Below are 19,728 nucleotides of genomic sequence, written 5' to 3'. Positions count from 1 at the left end.
ATGCCATTCTCCCAAATCATCCCACCCTCTCCCTCTCCCTCTGAGTCCAAAAGTCCGTTATACACATCTGTGTCCTTTTTCCTGTCTTGCATACAGGGTCGTCATTGCCATCTTCCTAAATTCCATATATATGTGTATTCTTGCCTGGAGAATCCCATGGACAGAGAAGCCTGGCGGGCTACAGTCCATAGGGTCGGAAAGAGTCAGACAAGACTGAAATGACTTAGAACACATGCACTCTACCCTTGATGGTTCACCTCAATGACTTCATCCTAATCTCCTGAGTCTGGGGTGCATCCTTAAATTTGCACTAGAAGTGAGTGCTTTAATTGCTTTATCCTAGTCCAGGCTCTGTGCCCTAAATACTTTCATGTATGGTATCTTCCCGAGTTCCTTCTCTAAATGCCACCTTTGGATTCATAATCCACTGTATCAGCCTTTTTCCTTTAGATAGTCTTTATTACCTCACACAGAGGACCACTGAATTCTTAGTGAACTCCCACCAAGTGGGATAGTGGTATCCATCAGATGTCCCCACCTTCAGGTTCTCCTTGCTCTTACAGTTCCAAGTTTTGAGGTTCTCCATCTGCGAAAGATGCCCCGTTTTGGCACCCTGATCCTGCCAGGACCACAATTCTGGTGTGTCGCAGTCTCCACAACCTGAGAAACAGCTCCACTCTTTTCTACTTTCTGAAAGAGTACTCCTCTCATGTCATCTACATCCTACTGCCAAAGGTAGAATGGAAAGATTGGAGCCTAGGCCCAGTCCTGTCTGAAAATCACTTTCCTTCCAGGATGAAACTTTTGGAGACAGTGGAGAAAGCAAGTATAGTGACTTTCTCCTGTTATTACTATATAAAGGGGGAAAAAAAGAAAAGAGAACCGAAAAGGACAATCCCAGCTTTCCCGCCAGATTTATGCTTCAGACCTTTGAGTCCACTAAGTCAAGGTGCTCCTCTAACCCACCAGCAGTAGGAGCAGGCAGCCTTCGAGGGCTTCGAGAGTCCGTGAGCCACGCCCCCTGGGCTGGTCACTCCTCTTATTGGTCTGCCAGCCTGTCACTCCAATTTGGCTCCCACTCCTGCTAACCATTCACGTAGCTTGGTTGTGTCTTGGTGCGTTTAATGTTGCCAATAACGAGAGGTTTTTTTTTTTTTTTTTTTTGAAGGCAAGTACAGGTCGTACTTTAATTAGTTCATTGAAAACTCAGTTGCTCTCTGAGCGGTCGTGTAGAGACTGCTCTCGGCTTTTTTTCTGCTGACTGCTAAGATCTATAGAGAGCTGCAACAATGCCCAAAAGAAAGGTAAGTGAAATAGGAAGATAGAAGGGGTATTAGCGACTGAAATACATATTTCCTAATCGGCAGAGACTTTTTTAAAAAGCATTTTGGCTTCTAGTTCGATTTTGTGAGGTGCCTAAGGGGAGGGAAGGGCAAATATCGGTTAATACAAGGTTGAGGATGGACTTTCACGCAACTAGTAGTTCACTTTTTGGCTTGTTTTGTTTAAGGGAAAGAATCGCTTGAGAGGTGTCTTCGTGCTGAATTACGAACAGCCATAGCGCTGTGCTGTCGCTTCCTACCCCACCCCCTTTCCTCCGCTTACCCTATTGGAGAACTCTTCTCCCAACCACACTTTCAGGCACTAATTTCCTCCTCAGCCTCCAGATTTCCTCCGGGAACCGTCCCATTTGGGTGAACGAAGGCCATGGCTTTCTCCCATATTTATTTGCCTTTGTTCTTCCCGTTTTCTTATTCTTTTTTTTCCCTCCTCCACTTCTTGTCAAGCCAGATGGCTTTGCAGTGGTAATCCTGCGCCATTAGGCGGCGCAGACTTCAAACTGTCCTGGAGAAGGTAAAGATTCACCGTTGTAATAGCAACTTTAGGCCCGAGAGGTCTGAGACTCTCCAAGCTCACTGTCTAAAGGTGGAAGAATGATAAGAGGAATGCGTCAGATAAACTATTGCTGATCTTGGGGTAGCGTGGATTTGCTCACTTTAGACACGAAGAATTGATGGGAGCTATTCAAGGGGTGCTGTCGCTGCTGCTGCTAAGTCGCTTCAGTCGTATCTGACTCTCTACGACCCCATAGACGGCAGCCCACTAGGCTCCTCTGTCCCTGGGATTCTCCAGGCAAGAATACTGGAGTGGGTTGCCATTTCCTCCTCCAATGCATGAAAGTGAAAAGTGAAAGTGAAGTCGTGTCCAACTCTTAGCGACTCCACTTAAAAAATCATGACTCCTCTCTTGGACAAGAAAGAAATTCACACTCGGTGTTGATGTATGTGTTTGTTTGTTTGTTTGTTTGTTGAGGAGCGGGGTCCCTTAGAAGTGAAATCGATCGCTGTTTTGTTGCTTGATAAAATTGTAAAATACTGTGCTATTGTAAGGCGTTATGATTTTTTTAAAGTATTATTCCTCTCCATTCGTTTGTCTCCCCTATTTTTAGAAATAGGAATAAGACTGAAATTCCCTGGTGCTCTGAGGCTGTATGACTCGTGCAATAGCTTAGTAATTTCCAGTCTAAAAAGACAGAAAGCAATGGTTTCTAATCAGCAACCCCCTTTCTGTGATTCCCGCCGCTGCGCTTTTCTAGGCTTGTGCAATGGATCTTGCGATTTTACAAAACTGACAGCAACCTTGTGGCAGGTAGTGGCGGGAAGTTTTAAAATCCGCAGCCGGCTTCTCAATAAAACGCGCTGACGTTGTAACAAAGAGGTAAACCCCCGCCGCCGCAAAGCATTGTGGGGATTGTAGTTCTTGTCTGCAGAACTTGGAGGCGATAAGCGAGCGTCAGATAAGTACAATTACATCTCAAGCATGAGGCTAAACAGACGGGGAAATTGCATGAAGCTCCGCCCTTCATTCTGCTCGCCCTCTCTCATCCTTTTTGGCTTTAACATGGGCTACAACAGGTGGATTTTAAAATTAAAGTTTGTTTTTAGGAGATACAGTTTATACAAAAGGATGAAACTGACTATCAGTTATATAAACATGTCTTGGGAATTCATTTGCATCTTGGTGTACATTTGCACGTTAGTAGACAGCATGCTACTAGGCAATAACGGGTGGCTACTTGAGCAGAAATTCAGGAAAAAGTCATAAGCTGTTATATTCCAGACTGCAATCTATAGGCAATATTTTCAGATCTATACATTTATATCAATGACTTTATTTCTGTGTGGTTTTCTCCTCTGTATAGGCTGCAGGTCAAGGTGATATGAAGCAAGAGGTGAGTTTCTTTAGTTTTAGAGTCTGTCTGAAAAAATTCACTTGTTCTTTAAAATTGAAACATAAGCAACTAAAACTTAAATGCTTCCTAGTGTATTTGTACCAGATGAGTACCAATATGGCATGCCAGTGGTCTCTCTCAGAAATAGTAGGTATTGAAAACTCCAAACTTCTTGGGACTTAGGATGGTATTGTGTTTAAGATCTGGAGAGAGCTTCTTCCTTTTAACTAAAGAATTGCTTTGTTGATTTCCAAGAAAGGGCTATATTTTCATTTCTAAATATACTGTTATTAGCCATTGTGTTGATTTAGCCTAGCAATTGCAATTTAATTTGGAATTTTTTTCTTAAGCATATGAAGGGTCCAGAGAAGGGAAAAATCAAAACTTATAGTTTTATTAGTTCAATAATACTTTCTAATCAAGCTCACAATCCTTCTTAATGACAACATATATATAGTGTTACACTAAATATTTTCACCACAATATAAATATTTCTAGTTTTGTGTATCCATAATTTTCTTAACTGATAATTATTTTTAACTTATAGCCAAAGAGAAGATCAGCCAGACTGTCTGCTGTAAGTAGTCTTTATAAAACTTTGCCCATGTATTGTAAAATATAATTTTAGACTTCAGGGGATTCTGGAATGTGTTAGTCATTTAATACAAGATTTATTTTTGATGTTTTAAGAAAAACTTTCTCACCAAGGAAATATTTTTGTCCTGGTTTTCAGTTTGAACTACACTCATTTATTTTAATCACAAAGTTGAATTTCAGTTAGTGATCTTTCTTCAGTTATGATGTCTTCTCTTTCTTTCCCCCATGATTTGCACTTTTATTTTTTTTGCAGTTGCCCGTGCCCATTATACCAGATTTGAAGCCCAAAAGAACATCAACTCCAAGGGTAAATATTCAGCAAGCAATATTGAGAGAAACTTGCTTTTCTTCAGAAATAGTTTTTTGGAAAGGCATACAAGTTGATAATTTTGCTTTGTTTTCATTTCAGTTAGTCATATATTACATTATTTGTTGTTGTTGTGATTTGGTTGCTAAGTCGTGTCCAACTATTTTGCAACACCATGGGCTGTAGCTCGCCAGGCTCCTCTATCCATGGGATTTCCCAGGCAAGAATACTGGAGTGGATTGCCATTTGCTTCTCCAGGGGATCTTCCCAACCCACAGATGAAACCTGCCTCTCCAACATCATCAGGCAGATACTTTACCACTAAACCACCAGGGAAGCCCCATATTACATTATACATCTACCATATGGTACATGTCAGCCCTTTGAGAAGGAAGTATTTGTTTGTGTTCTGTGGTTTTCTACTGTGTATTGACATTTTCCCTAGGAAGAGACAAAACAAAAATTTAGTTCAATAGGGCCATAAAATGTACATGCTTTTGAATTCATACAGTTACAATACCAATATTCCTGGGAAAACACAAGGTATAAACTGTAGTAACCAAAGTAATGTTTTGTGATAATAATAGTAACTAACGTTTGATAATCGGAGAAGGTGATGGCATCCCACTCCAGTACTCTTGCCTGGAAAATCCCATGGACGGAAAAGCCTGGTAGGCTACAGTCCATGGGGTCGCTCAGTCGGACACGACTGAAGAGACCTCACTTTCACTTTTCATTTTCATGCACTGGAGGAGGAAATGGCAACCCACTCCAGTGTTCTTGCCTGGAGAATCCCAGGGATGGCGAAGCCTGGTAGGCTGTCATCTATGGGGTTGCACAGAGTCGGACATGACTGAAGCGACTTAGCAGCAGTAGCAGCAACGTTTGATAATACTGAACAATTTGCAAAGTGCTTTCACATACATTATTTTCAAATGCACACAATTGATTTTATATAGGCTCCTATGCTCTGGTGTTGTGGTTAGAAAAATATTAAAAATAGAGATAGCCTCAATATTAAGCTTACTTTTCCCCCTATATTTACCTTTATTTACATGTAAATGTTTGTGAATATAATATGATTTTATTTCTTTTCAGAATTCTTTATTGAGGCATTGTTGATGTTTTAAGGATAGGTGGAATTCTTTAATTTAATTTAATTTTTTATTGGAGGACAATTACATTATGATATAGTGTTGTTTTCTGCCATACATTAACATGAATCAGCCATAGGTATACATATGATATATGTCCCCTCCCTCTTAAACCCCTCTCCGTCCCCATCTCACCCCTCTGGGTTGTCATAGAGCACTGGCTTTGGGTTGAATTCTTAACATCATAAAACATTAAGGCTAGCAGAAACATTAGAAATCACCTAATCCCATAATTTAGTGATTGAAAATGCTTTAAAATCCTTGATTAAAAGACCTTGCTAAAACTATGGCGACAGTTTTATTAATCATAGCAAATGACATGGCGATAGTTTTATTAATCATAGCAAATGACAACAGAAGAGAAAGTTTCTATTTGATTTTTCTCTATTTCACATTTCAAGGCCACTATTTATAAAATTAAATGCTCAATTTACAAGTTGTTAAAATGGTAAACACTGTTCATTTCTTCTTTAAAAAAATGCTAGAATAAAACATAATATAAAAACACTTCACCCTCCTTGGCTCTCAGTTTCTCATGTGTTAAAAGGATAATAATATATCTACATTGCATTTTACAGTTTCCAATGTAATTTCACATATATTTTATCATTTGCTTCTTACAACATCCTGGTAGGTAGGTGGTATTACTCTCTCTTACATTTGAAAAAATAAACACAAATAAATTTATGCTTTTGCTCAAAGTCACATCAAGCAAAAAACAGATCCAGATTTAAAACACATGTTTGCTGGCCCCTTAATCCAGTGCTCTTTCTACCACATACACACTTAGGGCAAAGAGCTTTCTTGCAAACAAATCACTAATATCCCCAAGTTATCTCTTTTAAATGTATTTAAATTGGTGCTATCCTTAACTTAGTATTATTCATAATTATTAACAATGGAGGCTCTGGAATCAAAAACCCTGTTGCTAATTATTAGACATGACAGGGATAAACTGGTCCCCTCTAATAAAAGATAATTAATTTATCAAATTTTAATCTGATGCTGGCAATTGGCCCTGAGTAGCTACTGGTCAGCATTCTAACTTGTTGCTTTTCATCTGAGAGAAACTTTGATTTATATAAGAGGAATAGTATTCATTTTAATGCCATTTCAAGTTTATAATGACACTGAAAGTATTTTAAAGCTTTTTCATAAACTGTTACAACAGTTGGTAAAATAATTGTGCCATTTAATCAACATACCAATTAAATTGTGTATTTATCTTTTTATTGTTTTGTGTTGCTGGACAGAAAATGAAGACCAAAAATGATATGATGGGAAAAAACACAGATGCAAGTGCCAAAACCATAGCTGAAACCAAGAAAGAAGTTGTTAAAGAATACAAAAATGAAACTACTGAAAATGGAGGGGCCAAAATTATAGAGGTATATTCAAATTTGTCCATTTGAAAGTTTAGCAATGGGTTCAACTGAAGGAAATCTTGTTTGCCTTGTAGTTTAAAAGTTGAGAAACATTAAATGAGTATGTCTCCATAGTGTCTTAGTCTGTTCAGCCTGCTGTAACAAAATACCACAGACTGGGTGGCTTATAAATAGCAGAAATTTATTACTCCTTTAGTTCTAGAGGCTGGGAAGTCCAAGATCAAGGTACCAACATTTTTGGTATCTGCTGAGGACCTGCACAGTTGCACTCATCTCACACGCTAGTAAAATAATGCTCAAAATTCTCCAAGCCAGGCTTCAACAGTAGGTGAACTGTGAACTTCCAGATGTTCAAGTTGGTTTTAGAAAAGGCAGAGTAACCAGAGGTCAAATTGCCAACATCTGCTGGATTGAGAAAGCAAGAGAGTTCCAGAAAAACATCTATTTCTGCTTTATTGACTATGCCAAAGCCTTTGACCTGTGGATCACAATAAACTATGGAAAATTCTTCAAGAGATGGGAGTACCAGACCACCTGACCTGCCTCTTGAGAAATCTGTATGCATGTCAGGAAGCAACAGTTAGAACTGGGCATGAAACAACAGACTGGTTCCAAATAGGAAAAGGAGAACGTCAAGGCTGTATATTGTCACCATACCTATTTAATTTATATTCAGAATACATCATGAGAAATGCTGGGCTGGAAGAAGCACTAGCTGGAATCAAGACTGCTGGGAGAAATATCAATAACCTCAGATATGCAGATGACACCACCCTTATTGCAGAAAGTGAAGAAGAACTAAAGAGCCTCTTGATGAAAGTGAAAGAGGAGAGTGAAAAAGTTGGCTTAAAGCTCAACATTCAGAAAACATAGATCATGGTGTCCAGTCCCATCACTTCATGGCAAATAGATGGCGAAACAGTGGAAACAGTGGCTGACTTTATTTTAGGGGGCTCCAAAATCACTGCAGCCATGAAATTATGACTCTTACCCCTTGGAAGGAAAGTTATGACCAAGCTAGATTGCATACTGAAAAGCACAGACATTACTTTGTCAACGAAGGTCCATCTAATCAAGGCTATAGTTTTTCCAGTGGTCATGTATGGATGTGAGAGTTGGACTATAAGGAAAGCTGAGTGCTGAAGAATTGATGCTTTTAAACTGTGGTGTTGGAGAAGACTCTTGAGAGTCCTTTGGACTCTAAGGCTATCCAACCAGTCCATCCTAAAGGAGATCAGTCCTGGGTGTTCATTGGAAGGACTGACATTGAAGCTGAAACTCCAATAATTTGGCCACCTGATGCAAAGTGCTGACTCATTTGAAAAGACCCTGATGCTGGGAAAGATTGAAGGCAGGAGGAGAAGGGGACAACAGAGGATGAAATGGTTGGATGGTATCACTGATTCAATGGACATGATTTTAGGTAACCTCCAGGAGTTGGTGGTGGACAGGGAGGCCTGGCTTGCTGCGGTTCATGGGGTCACAAAGAGTCGGACACGACTGAGCGACTTAACTGAACTGAAATGAACAGAGGACCTGCTTCCTAGTCTATGGATGGCAGTCTTCTTGCTGTGTCCTGACACCATAGAAAGGGTGAGAGAGCTCTCTGGCGCCTCTTTTATAAGGACATAAATCCCTTTTATTAGGGCTCTACCCTCATAACCAAATCACCTCCCATTGACCTCACCTCCAAATTCCATCACATTGGAAATTAGGTTTCATCATATGAATTTTGAGGGACACATACATTCTGTATACAGCATATACGATAGTGGTAAATAAGAGAAAAAGAAATAAAATGAATTTAATATTTGAGAATTTTCAGTAATGGGTATGGGAGCAGTGGGTTACCACTGATATTAATAGAACAATGCCAGTGATCTTGATAATCTAATGACTGTCCTATTAAATATAGACTGATCCTCTATTCCTTTTGTCAGTACATGGGCTATTTGTAAATCCCTTTTCGAGATCATATGAGTCTTTTTCCCTCTTCAGATTGCAAAGGAGATCAGTATGTTTATGTTTCCAATAGATCTTGTTTTGCATATTTATCATCACATTTTTCAATATTATAGTTAAAACAATGAAAATGGGGTTTAATGCCAAATCTATAAATCAAACCTGTGCATATAGGGAAAATCTTTTGTAACTGATCCTATGATACCTGGTAAAAGTCTTTTCAACTAACTTTTTACAAAGTAAACCTAAATATCACCAACATAGAAATAAAATGTATTATTTCTTCAAGAAATATATTTTGTATATGTGTATACTACTCATTGAGAATTATTGATAGAGAATATGTTATTTTTTTCTGTATTTAGTCTGTTTCCTCATATTTGTAATGAAAATTATTTATATTAATAGGTTTTTCCAAATTTATTGTTCCAAATATCTGTTTGTGTGTGATAATGTAGAGATACTTTAATTAATCCTATTTCATATAATACTTCCTTATGACATGTTTTTTAGGAGGCCTTTTCCACAGGGAAAGTACTTTCTTTAATAATAGCTATAATTCTGTCTTGGTTCCATATTTACAAATATAATCTTGGTTTTTTTTTTGTTTGATATTCATTATAGGCACCAGTTCCTGAAAGAGAAATAGAGGAAATAAAAGAAGAAAAAATTGAAGATACCAAAGAAGAAGGAGAAGAAAAGAAAGAGGCAGTGGCAAAAGATGGAAAAAAAGATCAAAAAGAAGATCAAAAAGGAGATGGAGATCAAAATAAGGAAGAAGTGAAAGGAAAAGATGTAGAGGAGGACAAAGATGGAAAAGGGAAAGAAGTTGAAAAAAAAGATGAGGGGAGAAAAGAGAAAGAAGAAGATGGAAAAGAGGAAGAAGACAAGAAAGAAACTGGAGATGGAAAAGAGGGTAAAGATAGAAAAGGGAAAGGAGAAGATGGTAAAGAGGAAAAAGATGAAAAAGAAAAAAGAGAGAAAAAAGAGAATGAAGATGGGAAAGGGAAAGGAGAAGATGGCAAAGAATCTGAAGATGGAAAAGATAAAAGAGATGGAAAAGTGGGAGAAGCTGGAAAAAAGGATGAAGATAGAAAAAGGGATGATTGTGGAAATGAGAAGGAAGATGAAAAAAAGAAAGAAGGAAAAGAGAAAGAAAATGGAAACAAAGATGGAGATGTAAAAGATGAAAGCAAGGCTGAAATTGGAAAAATAACCAAAAGAGAAGAGGTCAAAAAAGAAGAGTCTCAGAGTATTGCTTAAAGCTGCCCTGTATGGTTTCATAGTTTGGTAATATGTACCTCTATGTTATAATGTTAATAGAGATGAATATTTTTATCAAATATTTTATAGACACAGCTTTTCTTTAACATCAATTTAGTTTCAAAACATCTTCATACTGTTCATTAGTCACAAATTTCCTAACATTGAATTATTATCTATAAACTTTGTAATTATAATGGTGGAATATATAGAAAAAATATGCTTTCAACTTTGTCAGTGAATACCCTTTTCTGTAATTTATATGTTAAATCTTTGAATTTTAATTTTACTCCTATATGTGATAATTTCTCAAAGTGGAGAGATCCCAAAAGAATTTCCTCAAAAATTCTTGTGGTTCTCTAGGTTGTTTTTATAAAGAAAGTGAACTGTTTTCATGTAATGGTAAGAGTAAGAATTATCTTTCCCAAATATAACTGTGATATTACTTGGGAAAAATGAAATTGAAATTCCATTTTTAAAAGAAATACAAATGTTTATTTCAGAATGGAAGTTCTGATAATATGTGTATTCACAACACTTTATTGGATTTATCTTAATAAAAATTATCTTCAAAGATGATTGTAGTTTGTTATATCTCCAAATTGCAGTTAGTGAAATATTATAATGCTTTTTTTTTTCTATTGTGGTGTTAATGAAAATATTTTTTAAAATTTGCACTGAGATAAAATAAGCATAAAATTCACCATTTCAGCCATTTCAGAATGCATGATTCTATGGTTTTAGTATATTCACAATGTTGTGCAACCACTATCACTATCCACTATCTAATCCCATGACATTTTCATCACCAAAAGAAGAAAGTACCAGTTAGAGGTCTCTGTCTATTCCCCTCAACCAGTCCCACCACTGGCCCCTGGCAACTAATTTGCTTTCTGTATCTATGTGTTTGCCTATTCTGGATACTTCATAGAAATGGAATCACGCAATACATGGCCTTTTGTGTCTGGCTTCTTAGAATAATTTTTCAGATTCATCCATGTTGTAGCGTGTATCATTACTACATTTCTTTTATGGATGAATAATATTCTATTGCATTGAAACACTACATTGTTTGTTGAATTTTTGAGTTGTTTCTGTTTTATCAATTATAAATAATGCTATAAACATTTGTGTACAAGTTTTTGTGTACATGTATGTTTTCCTTTCTCCTAGTTATATAGCTAGGCATAGAACCACTGAACTATATCGTAAGTCTATGTGTAACTTTTTGAGAAACTTCCAGACAGCTTTCCAAAGTGGCTTCAGCATTTTTTATACTGACCAGCAATGTATGAGTGTTCTAATTTCTTCACATCCTTGTTATTGTCTGTCTTTTTTATTATAGAAATCTTAATGAGGTGATTTTGGAGTGATCAAAATCATGTTAATTTTTATTTGCATTTCCCTAATGATGTTGAGCATCTTCTCATGTGCTTCTTGGCAATTTGGATAACTTCTTCAGTAAAAATGTCTAACACACCCTTAACCCAGTTTTTACTTGGGTTGTCTTTTTAGTACTAAGTTGTAAGACATGTATATATTTTAGATAGAAATCCCTTATCAGATGTAATGATTTGCAAAATATTTCCCCCATTCTATGGATTGTCTTTTTAACTTTCTTGATAGAATCCTTTGATGCACAGAAAGGATTTTTTTATTATTAAATCTAGTTTATCTATTTTTCCTTTTGCTGCTTTTGTTATTGGTGACATATCTAAGAATCTGGAGTTGTCAATAATTTTATCCTTTGCATTTAGACTTTTGATACATCTTGTATTAAATTTTGTGTATGGTGTGAAGTAGAATCCCAAATTCATTCATTTGCAAGCACTATTTCTTGAAAATACTATTTCCCCTTTGGATGATCCTGGCACTGTTCAAAAATCAATAGACCATAGGTGCACTGGTTTATTTTTGGACTCTCAATTTTATACCATTGATATATATGTCTTTCATCGTGTCAGTACCACACTTTTGACTACTATAGCATTATATTAAGTTTTGATATTAGAAAGTATATGTTCTTTGACTTTGTCCCCAGTCCCTTACAATTTTTATGAGTTTTAGAATCATGACGTACATTTCTACAAAATAAAAGGCAGTTGGAATTTGATAGGAATAATAATAGTATGAAAATAAATTTTAAGAACATTGCCATATTAACAAAATTTCCATCCAATCCATGAACATGGATGTCTTTCCATTTATTTAAGGTGTCTGTAATTTATTTTTAAAATAATGCAGTATTTTAATTGAGGTAAAAAAAATAATGTGAAATTTGTCATCTTATTCCTTTTTTAAATTTAAAGTTCAGTGGTTCTAAGTTTATTTATAGTGCTATGAAATAGTTCTCCAGAAGTTTTTCATCTTGTAAATGTGAAACTATACACACAGAGCAATTTCTTTCCACAGTATTTATAGTTCTTCATGTACACATTTTGCACTTCCTTGATCAAATTTATTCCTAAGTGTTTTATCATTTTGAAGCTATAACTAATTGTTTTCTTGATTTCAATTTAGTATTGTTTACTGCTAGTGTATAGAAATACAGCTGAGTTTTTAATATTGATCTCTTATCTGCAATTTTGCTAAACTTAGAATTAGCAGGTATTTTGTGGCTTCCTCATAGTTTCCTCTGTTTATAAAATCATGTCATCTGCAAATAGAGATTATTTGACCTCTTTATTTCCAACTTGGATGTCTTTATGTCTTTTTTCCCTGCCTAATTTCCCTGGTTTCACAAATATTAAGAATAAAAAAGAAAATGCACAAATTCAGAAGTGCAGCTTTCAAAGCATAGGCTTCTGACTCTACATCTTTCCCAAGGCTGGCAGGTCCTGCACCATTTCCTACCCTGTCTCAGAATTACTCTAACTACAATGTTATAGAAATCAAAACAAACTTAAAGGGGCTGGTTAAATATATAGGTAACTTGCATAGATCCCCACTTCCTAACCAGATACTGCAACCACGAAAAATGTGTTCAACTTCTAGCACAGAATTTGCTATTTTAAGCACCTTGATCCCCTTTATTGCCAAAATAAAAATAAAAATAACAATCCTGGGTTCCTCTTTAAAAACTCATCCCAGGTGATTGGCAGAACTGTGGTAATGAGTAATCTTAATTTTTCGTGTGAAATTATACCCTCTACATAAAGAAGAATGGTATCTACCTTCACCTTACAACATTAACTACAATAAAGTGCCCATACAGGAGGATGAGCTTCCTAGGTGGTTTGGAGATTAAGAATCTGCCTGCCAATGCAGGAGACGCAAGAGTTGCAGGTTCAGTACTTAAGTCAGGAAGATCTCTTGGAGTAGGAAATGGCAACCCACTTCAGTATACTTGTCTGGAGAATCCCATGGACAGTGGAGCCTGGCAGGCTACAGTCCATGGTGTCACAAAGACTTGAACAAGACTGAGCAACTAAGCACACATACATACAGGAGAATCATTGCTTCATACTATAATATTGGTACCAAAGTAAATTTTCTTCCTTGGGTATTGTGTTTTCTTTTTGATGTTTTAACTGGATACTGCTTTCCCTTTATCATCAAAACTTTGCTTCACACAATTTCTCTTCTAAAAGATTGAACAATAGTAACATGTTTGAGGGAGGAATGAAGTAAGGGAGTGTTAATTTATAGAGAGAGCACACCATGACTGTAAGTGAAAGTGAATATAAAATGTAAATCTACAAAACAGAGCAATCTTTACTAAAGATGCGAGCAATAAACAAGGGTATAAAAAATCTTCAGGGAACCCTACAGAGAAAAGTTGTTCAAAAAGTACACTTGACGTTTCTTTAATAATATAAAGCATCTTTTGTTAAGTATCGCCTTGAAACACAAGTTTTTGGTAATATATTATTGAGTCATCACAATAATTGATTTTCTGAGTATATAGTGCTGAATCTAAACTTTTCTGTTGTTACTTTAAAGGTTTTGCCCTATTCATAAGTTTGAGGGCATGCCTCAGAATAAAAACATTTAAACAGGAATAAACTTTAAAATCATATTGTAATTAGATGGAAAACTATGTTTCAGTTTATTGGTCTACCAAGGAGAAAAAGAATATCTATACACATCTTCAGGGTCATATCTGCTGCATAAGGGCTGCCTTTAATATTTCCACTGAGGAGAATGGATACATGTATATGTATGGCTGAGTCCCTTCACTGTTTACCTGAAGTTATCACAATATTGTTAATTGGCTATACCCTAACACAAAAAGGTTTTGGTGTTAAAAAATAAAATAAAATTAAAAATATTTCCCTCTAATATTTAATATTTTTATGATGAACATTTTTAATACTATAAAAAAATTCCATGAGAAAAGGGAAGCATAGAACAAAGGCCTGTCGGAGCTGGAGTCTAATCTCATAAACTGTATTATAAAATATGATTAATGACCAAATAAGATCACTTAGATAAATCTTGACATTATCTTTAAAATCAGGTCTTGAAAATCCTCAAATAATAATGTTTTGGTCCTAAAATGACAATGTGTCTTCAAGATGCTATTGTGTCAACTTTCCACAAGTAAATACAGAATTGTTGAAACAAGTTGCTTAGCATATAAGGAACAGAGAAGAAATCCACCAAATCAGCTATAATTTAGAGCCTCCTGTGTAAATATGTTAAATCTAAAACATGCAGTTAGTAGATGACTTGTGTGGAAGTGCTTTTCTAGAACACAGAAAAGGCTTTTTAATGTGATATTCACAAAATAAATGATTATTTTTATATTAAAATAGTGGACTTAAAAACTATTACCCATCAACAATGATTCATTTACCTAATCTGAATAGTCTTTCAGATTATGTTCACTTCCTTAGGTTGGAAAATAGTAAGTAGGAAAAAGTCCAACTTTGTATAGAGTAACAGTCATTTTCTTTCACATATTTTCTCTGTAACTACAGTTGGCTCTGGTTGTTTATTACAAATTTTATAAACTCTTATTTTAATGTTATTTTTCCCATGAACATTGTCTGTACATATTTATATCAAGTACCACATAATACTGTAGACCAAAATTGCTTTCTTTTCTTTAGAAGAATTAAACATTAAATTCAGAAAAGTTAAATATTCTTTAAAAAACAAAATTATGATTTACTATGTTACTTGACAACATATGCCTTTAAATCCTTAGCAACTGTATTATGCAGTCCAGGCTTGATGGAATTTACTAAATAATATAAATTTCTATAGCCACTGACTCTGATAGCTATAGAAATCGGGTTCCAGATCAAATAGTGGGGAAGTGTGTGTGTGTGTGTGTGTGTGTGTGTGTGTGTGCATGTGTGCATGTTTTCTAAAAGAGAGAGGAAGGGGACATCACAGAGTGAGATGAATGATTTTGAAATATTTTCGTATCAGTGGCTTAAAGAGTTTTTTTCCACATAGATTAGGAATTCTGACCAAGAGTGAAACAACTTATTCAAATACTTAAAACATATAAAAGTGTTTACTATGTGCCAGGCACTTTCTTAAGCATGTTATATATGTTCAGTTCAGTTCAGTTCAGTTCAGTTCAGTTCAGTCGCTCAGTTGTGTCTGACTCTGTGCGACCCCATGAATCGTAGCATGCCAGACCTCCCTTTCCATCACCAACTCCCGAAGTTCACCCAAACTCATGTGTATCGAGGCAGTGATGCCATCCAGCCATCTCATCCTGGGTCGTCCCCTTCTCTTCCTTACCCCAATCCCTCCCAGCATCAGGGTCTTTTCCAATGAGTCAACTCTTCACATGAAGTGGCCAAAGTATTGGAATTTCAGCCTCAGCATCAGTCCTTCCAATGAACACCCAGGACTGGTCTCCTTTAGGATGGACTGGTTGGATCTCCTTGCAGTCCAAGAGATTCTGAAGAGTCTTCTCCAGCACCACAGTTCAAAGGCATCAATTCTTTGGCACTCAGCTTTCTTCACAGTCTAACTCTCGCATCCAGGCATGACCACTGGAAAAACCATAGCTTTGACTAGACCAACCTTTGCCGACAAAGTAATATCTCTGCTTTTCAATATGCTATCTAGGTTGGTCATAACTTTCCTTCCAAAGAGTATGTGTCTTTTAATTTCATGGCTGCAATCACCATTTGCAGTGATTTTGCAGCCCAAACACACACACACACACACATATATATATATATATATAAACATATTTACATATAACAACCCTATGAGGAAAGTGCTGTCATTATTTTCATTTTCATATATGAGGAAACTAAGCACAAAGGTCAATCAATTTATTTTATTTGTGGCAATCCATGGTTTCCAAGATTTGATCTAGGTTATACCAACTCTCAAAATAGGCTTAACTTATAAGCAACTTCCACACAATAAGATATTTTGTTTGTTAGGTAAAAATAATCTTAGAAATTCAGAGAGAAATGGTAAGTCATTCACCAGTGTTACAATTTAGATTCTTTAATTCATTTAGTAAATAAATATTTTTGAGTACCTACTATGTGTTAATTAGGTTATGGCGGCTATATTTGTGAAGAAAATATGGATCTTCTTTGCCCTCATATATCTTATATCCATCAGAGGAAATCAATATATTTTTAATCACATAAATAATTATATAATTACAATTTTTTGTTAATGCTAATGAAAGAATAGTAAGGTGGCTAAAAGGCTGTATGATAGAGGCCTGGGGGAGGCTAGTACTAGTGGATGTTTAGAGGTGCCAGTCAACTCAACCCAGACACATAAGTTGATTGAACTCAACTAGGGAGTCCTCACTTCAGGTTTCTCATGTACCTATAGGCATGTAGTGGTTGAAGTTTGAGTCAACTGAAAGCTTAACTGGACAGATATTTAAGATGGTTTCTTCAATCACCTGTCTAGAATTTTAGCTTGAATTCAGCTTGGATGGTTTTTCACATGGTTCAATTTTTTTTTTAACCTATGCAGCTTGGTGATTTCAGAGTAGCCTAATTTCTTATAAGGTGGCTGGTGGCTAGCTATCCACAAAATGTGTGTTTTAAGAGACCCAGGGACAAGTTGCTAGGTTTCTAATGACCTAACCTGGGAAGTTATGTATTATTTTCCCAACAAAAATATCAGCCCAAATCTGAGAAATGTAAACAAGGATATGAATACAAGGAGGCATGGCTCATTGGGGAGCCGTTTTTAGAGACTCAGTTTAGTTCAGTTCAGTCATTCAGAAGTGTCCGACTCTTGGCAAAACCATGAAGTGCAGCACGCCAGGCCTCCCTGTTCATCACCATCTCCCGGAGTTCACTCAGACTCACATCCATCGAGTCATTGATGCCATCCAGCCATCTCATCCTCTGTTGTCCCCTTCTCCTCCTGCCCCCAATCCCTCCCAGCATCAGAGTCTTTTCCAATGAGTCAACACTTTGCATGAGGTGGCCAAAGTACTGGAGTTTCAGCTTTAGCATCATTCCTTCCAAAGAAATCCCAGGGCTGATCTCCTTCAGAATGGACTGGTTGGATCTCCTTGCAGTCCAAGGGACTCTCAAGAGTCTTCTCCAACACCACAGTTCAAAAGCATCAATTCTTCGGTACTCAGCTTTCTTCACAGTCCAACTCTCACATCCATCCATGACCACTGGAAAAATCATAGCCTTGACTAGACGGACCTTTGTTGGCAAAGTAATGTCTCTGCTTTTCAATATGCTATCTAAGTTGGTCATAACTTTTCTTCCAAGGAGTAAGCGTCTTTTAATTTCATGGCTGCAGTCACCATCTGCAGTGATTTGGGAGCCCCGCCCCCCCCAAATAAAGTCTAACACTGTTTCCCCATCTATTTCCCATGAAGTGATGGGACCAGATGCCATGATCTTCATTTCCTGAACGTTGAGCTTTAAGCCAACTTTTGCACTCTCCTCTTTCACTTTCATCAAGAGGCTTTTTAGTTCCTCTTCACTTTCTGCCATAAGGGTGGTGTCATCTGCATATTTCAGAGATTAGCTACAATAATTCTCTATTTCCTCATTTTCTGTTTCCGGAATTCCTACTACATGGATGTTGGATCTTCTGAATTGATTACCCTATATTCTTTTTGCTTTTTTTATTTAAATAAGGAGAATTCTTTCATATGGAAAGAACTAGTACAATAACATATTTGAAAGGAGAAACAACAGGCACTGAACTGGAGGGAAGGGTGAAAGGCGAGGGTGCCATGACGGTCTAGTGAAATGAAGGTTCCATTTCCCATCCAAGGTAAAAGCTCCCCCAAACAACGTAAAAGCAAGCTGCATGTTACACCTGCAGCCATTATCTGCTCTTTCAAATATCTGGTCCACGTGAAAAAACAAAGAGAGAAAAGGTCAAAATAAGATCAAAAGGAAACAAAAACAAAAGACAGCCCTCTCAAGAAAACAAGAAAACCCCAAACGCTTTTTACTATTTAAGGCATGAGATCAAAAGCTTGGAGTACACTATCCCCTTTACACAATGGAATAACATGCTGAAGTCAGGGCCCTGGGACACTGTTGCCATCTTGGAAGTTACCTAACTAACTGTGCTGGTGAAACGGTGAACAGCGGGTTGGATGTGTGTGGAAGATCACTAGCCAGATATGTCCTGGTGGTTCCAGTGGAGAGCACAGCTAGAGGACAGAGTGTCTGACCCCAGCACTGAGCCACTCCTGTCCTGGTGATTTGTTTGTCTTAAGTCTGGTTCACTTTTCAAACAGGAAGAGCCAGATTTCTTGAAATCTGCATTTCCCAGTCATCACAGAACAGTACGAAGTACAAGTACCCAAAGTGTCTTTGGTGCTCGAAGGTCATTTTCTTTCTTTTTTTTTTAATAGTTTTTTTTATTTTTTAAATTTTAAAATCTTTAATTCTTACATGCGTTCCCAAACATGAACCCCCCTCCCACCTTCCTCCCCACAATATCTCTCTGGGTCATCCCCATGCACCAGGTCATTTTCAACAGAACTTCCAACCCAGGCTAGCTCTGCAAGAAGAGAAATGGGACAAATACAGATTTGAGAAGCAACTCCTTGGAGGGGAACCACACAGTAGGGAGGGGACTTCAGCAGTTGGCCACATGTTGCCTCTCCTATTTTTTTAAAAACCTTTCTCCCTTATTTTGCTTCTCTCTTTTTCTTCTTTTTGGAATATATCTTTATATCTCAAGGTGTCTATTGAATTTTGTATTTCTTTTTTATTTTCTTGTTCTTTCCTTTGTTCATATCATGCTGTTCTTATTTCTTAGTGTAACATTTTCTGTCCTCTGGTAAAAGACTGTGGAAAAGACCCTGATGCTGGGAAAGATTGAAGGGAGGAGGAGAAGGGGACGACAGAGGATGAGATGGGTGGATGCCATCACTGACGCAATAGACATGAGTTTGAGCAAGCTCAGGGAGTTGGTGATGGATAGGGAAGCCTGGCATTCTACAGTCCATGGGGTGGCAAAGAGTCAGACACGACTGAGGGACTGAACTGTCCTCTGGTATCAGTATCAATTTTACAACAATTTCTTTTTGTTTTTTTTGTTTTTTTTTTTTCTTTTCCTTGGGTTGTTATATTTCCTCCAAGGTCCTTCCCTCCTTATTTTGGCTTAATTTGGTATCTGCCTTTAATGTTAGAGTCTTTTCTCAAATTTCTGGTGATTTAAAATATGTAACGCATGTTTAAGAATGAGACACTAAAAAATGCTGGTTAGGTGGAGTTTGTCAACTAATGGCACTATGGGATGGTTTGTAGGAGTCTGGCCCTTTCGTAAGCAAGATCTACCAATATCATTCTCTTTGAGTTGAGGGAGTTTCTCTAGAGACAAATCATTCAAACTCCTGTCTGGATATGTAAGTTTGACTACAGATTTCCTAAAAACCCAAGATAAAGGGGTGCT

At 36.9% G+C, this 19,728-nt stretch overlaps 1 protein-coding gene across 2 annotated transcripts; it reads left to right on the top strand.

The window, feature by feature from the left end:
* Positions 1 to 1,148: 1,148 nt before the first annotated feature.
* HMGN5 (high mobility group nucleosome binding domain 5) lies at positions 1,149 to 10,474 on the top strand. 2 transcript variants are annotated; one of them, XM_005700588.3, is made up of 6 exons: positions 1,149 to 1,304; positions 3,203 to 3,232; positions 3,780 to 3,809; positions 4,083 to 4,136; positions 6,544 to 6,678; positions 9,262 to 10,474. In XM_005700588.3, exons 1-6 carry the CDS (start codon positions 1,290 to 1,292, stop codon positions 9,898 to 9,900), a joined length of 903 nt encoding a protein of 300 aa, XP_005700645.1. In that variant the 5' UTR covers positions 1,149 to 1,289; the 3' UTR covers positions 9,901 to 10,474. The 2 variants fall into 2 exon arrangements, with proteins under 2 accessions (XP_005700645.1, XP_005700646.1); XM_005700589.3 differs by lacking the exon at positions 1,149 to 1,304 and adding an exon at positions 1,650 to 1,854 and having other exon boundaries at positions 9,262 to 9,907.
* The last annotated feature ends 9,254 nt before the right edge of the window (positions 10,475 to 19,728 follow it).

The sequence above is a fragment of the Capra hircus genome (genome assembly GCF_001704415.2).
Source record: "Capra hircus breed San Clemente chromosome X unlocalized genomic scaffold, ASM170441v1, whole genome shotgun sequence".
In the NCBI taxonomy this organism is placed as follows: Eukaryota; Metazoa; Chordata; class Mammalia; order Artiodactyla; family Bovidae; genus Capra; species Capra hircus.
This window is presented reverse-complemented; position numbering and strand designations above follow the sequence as displayed.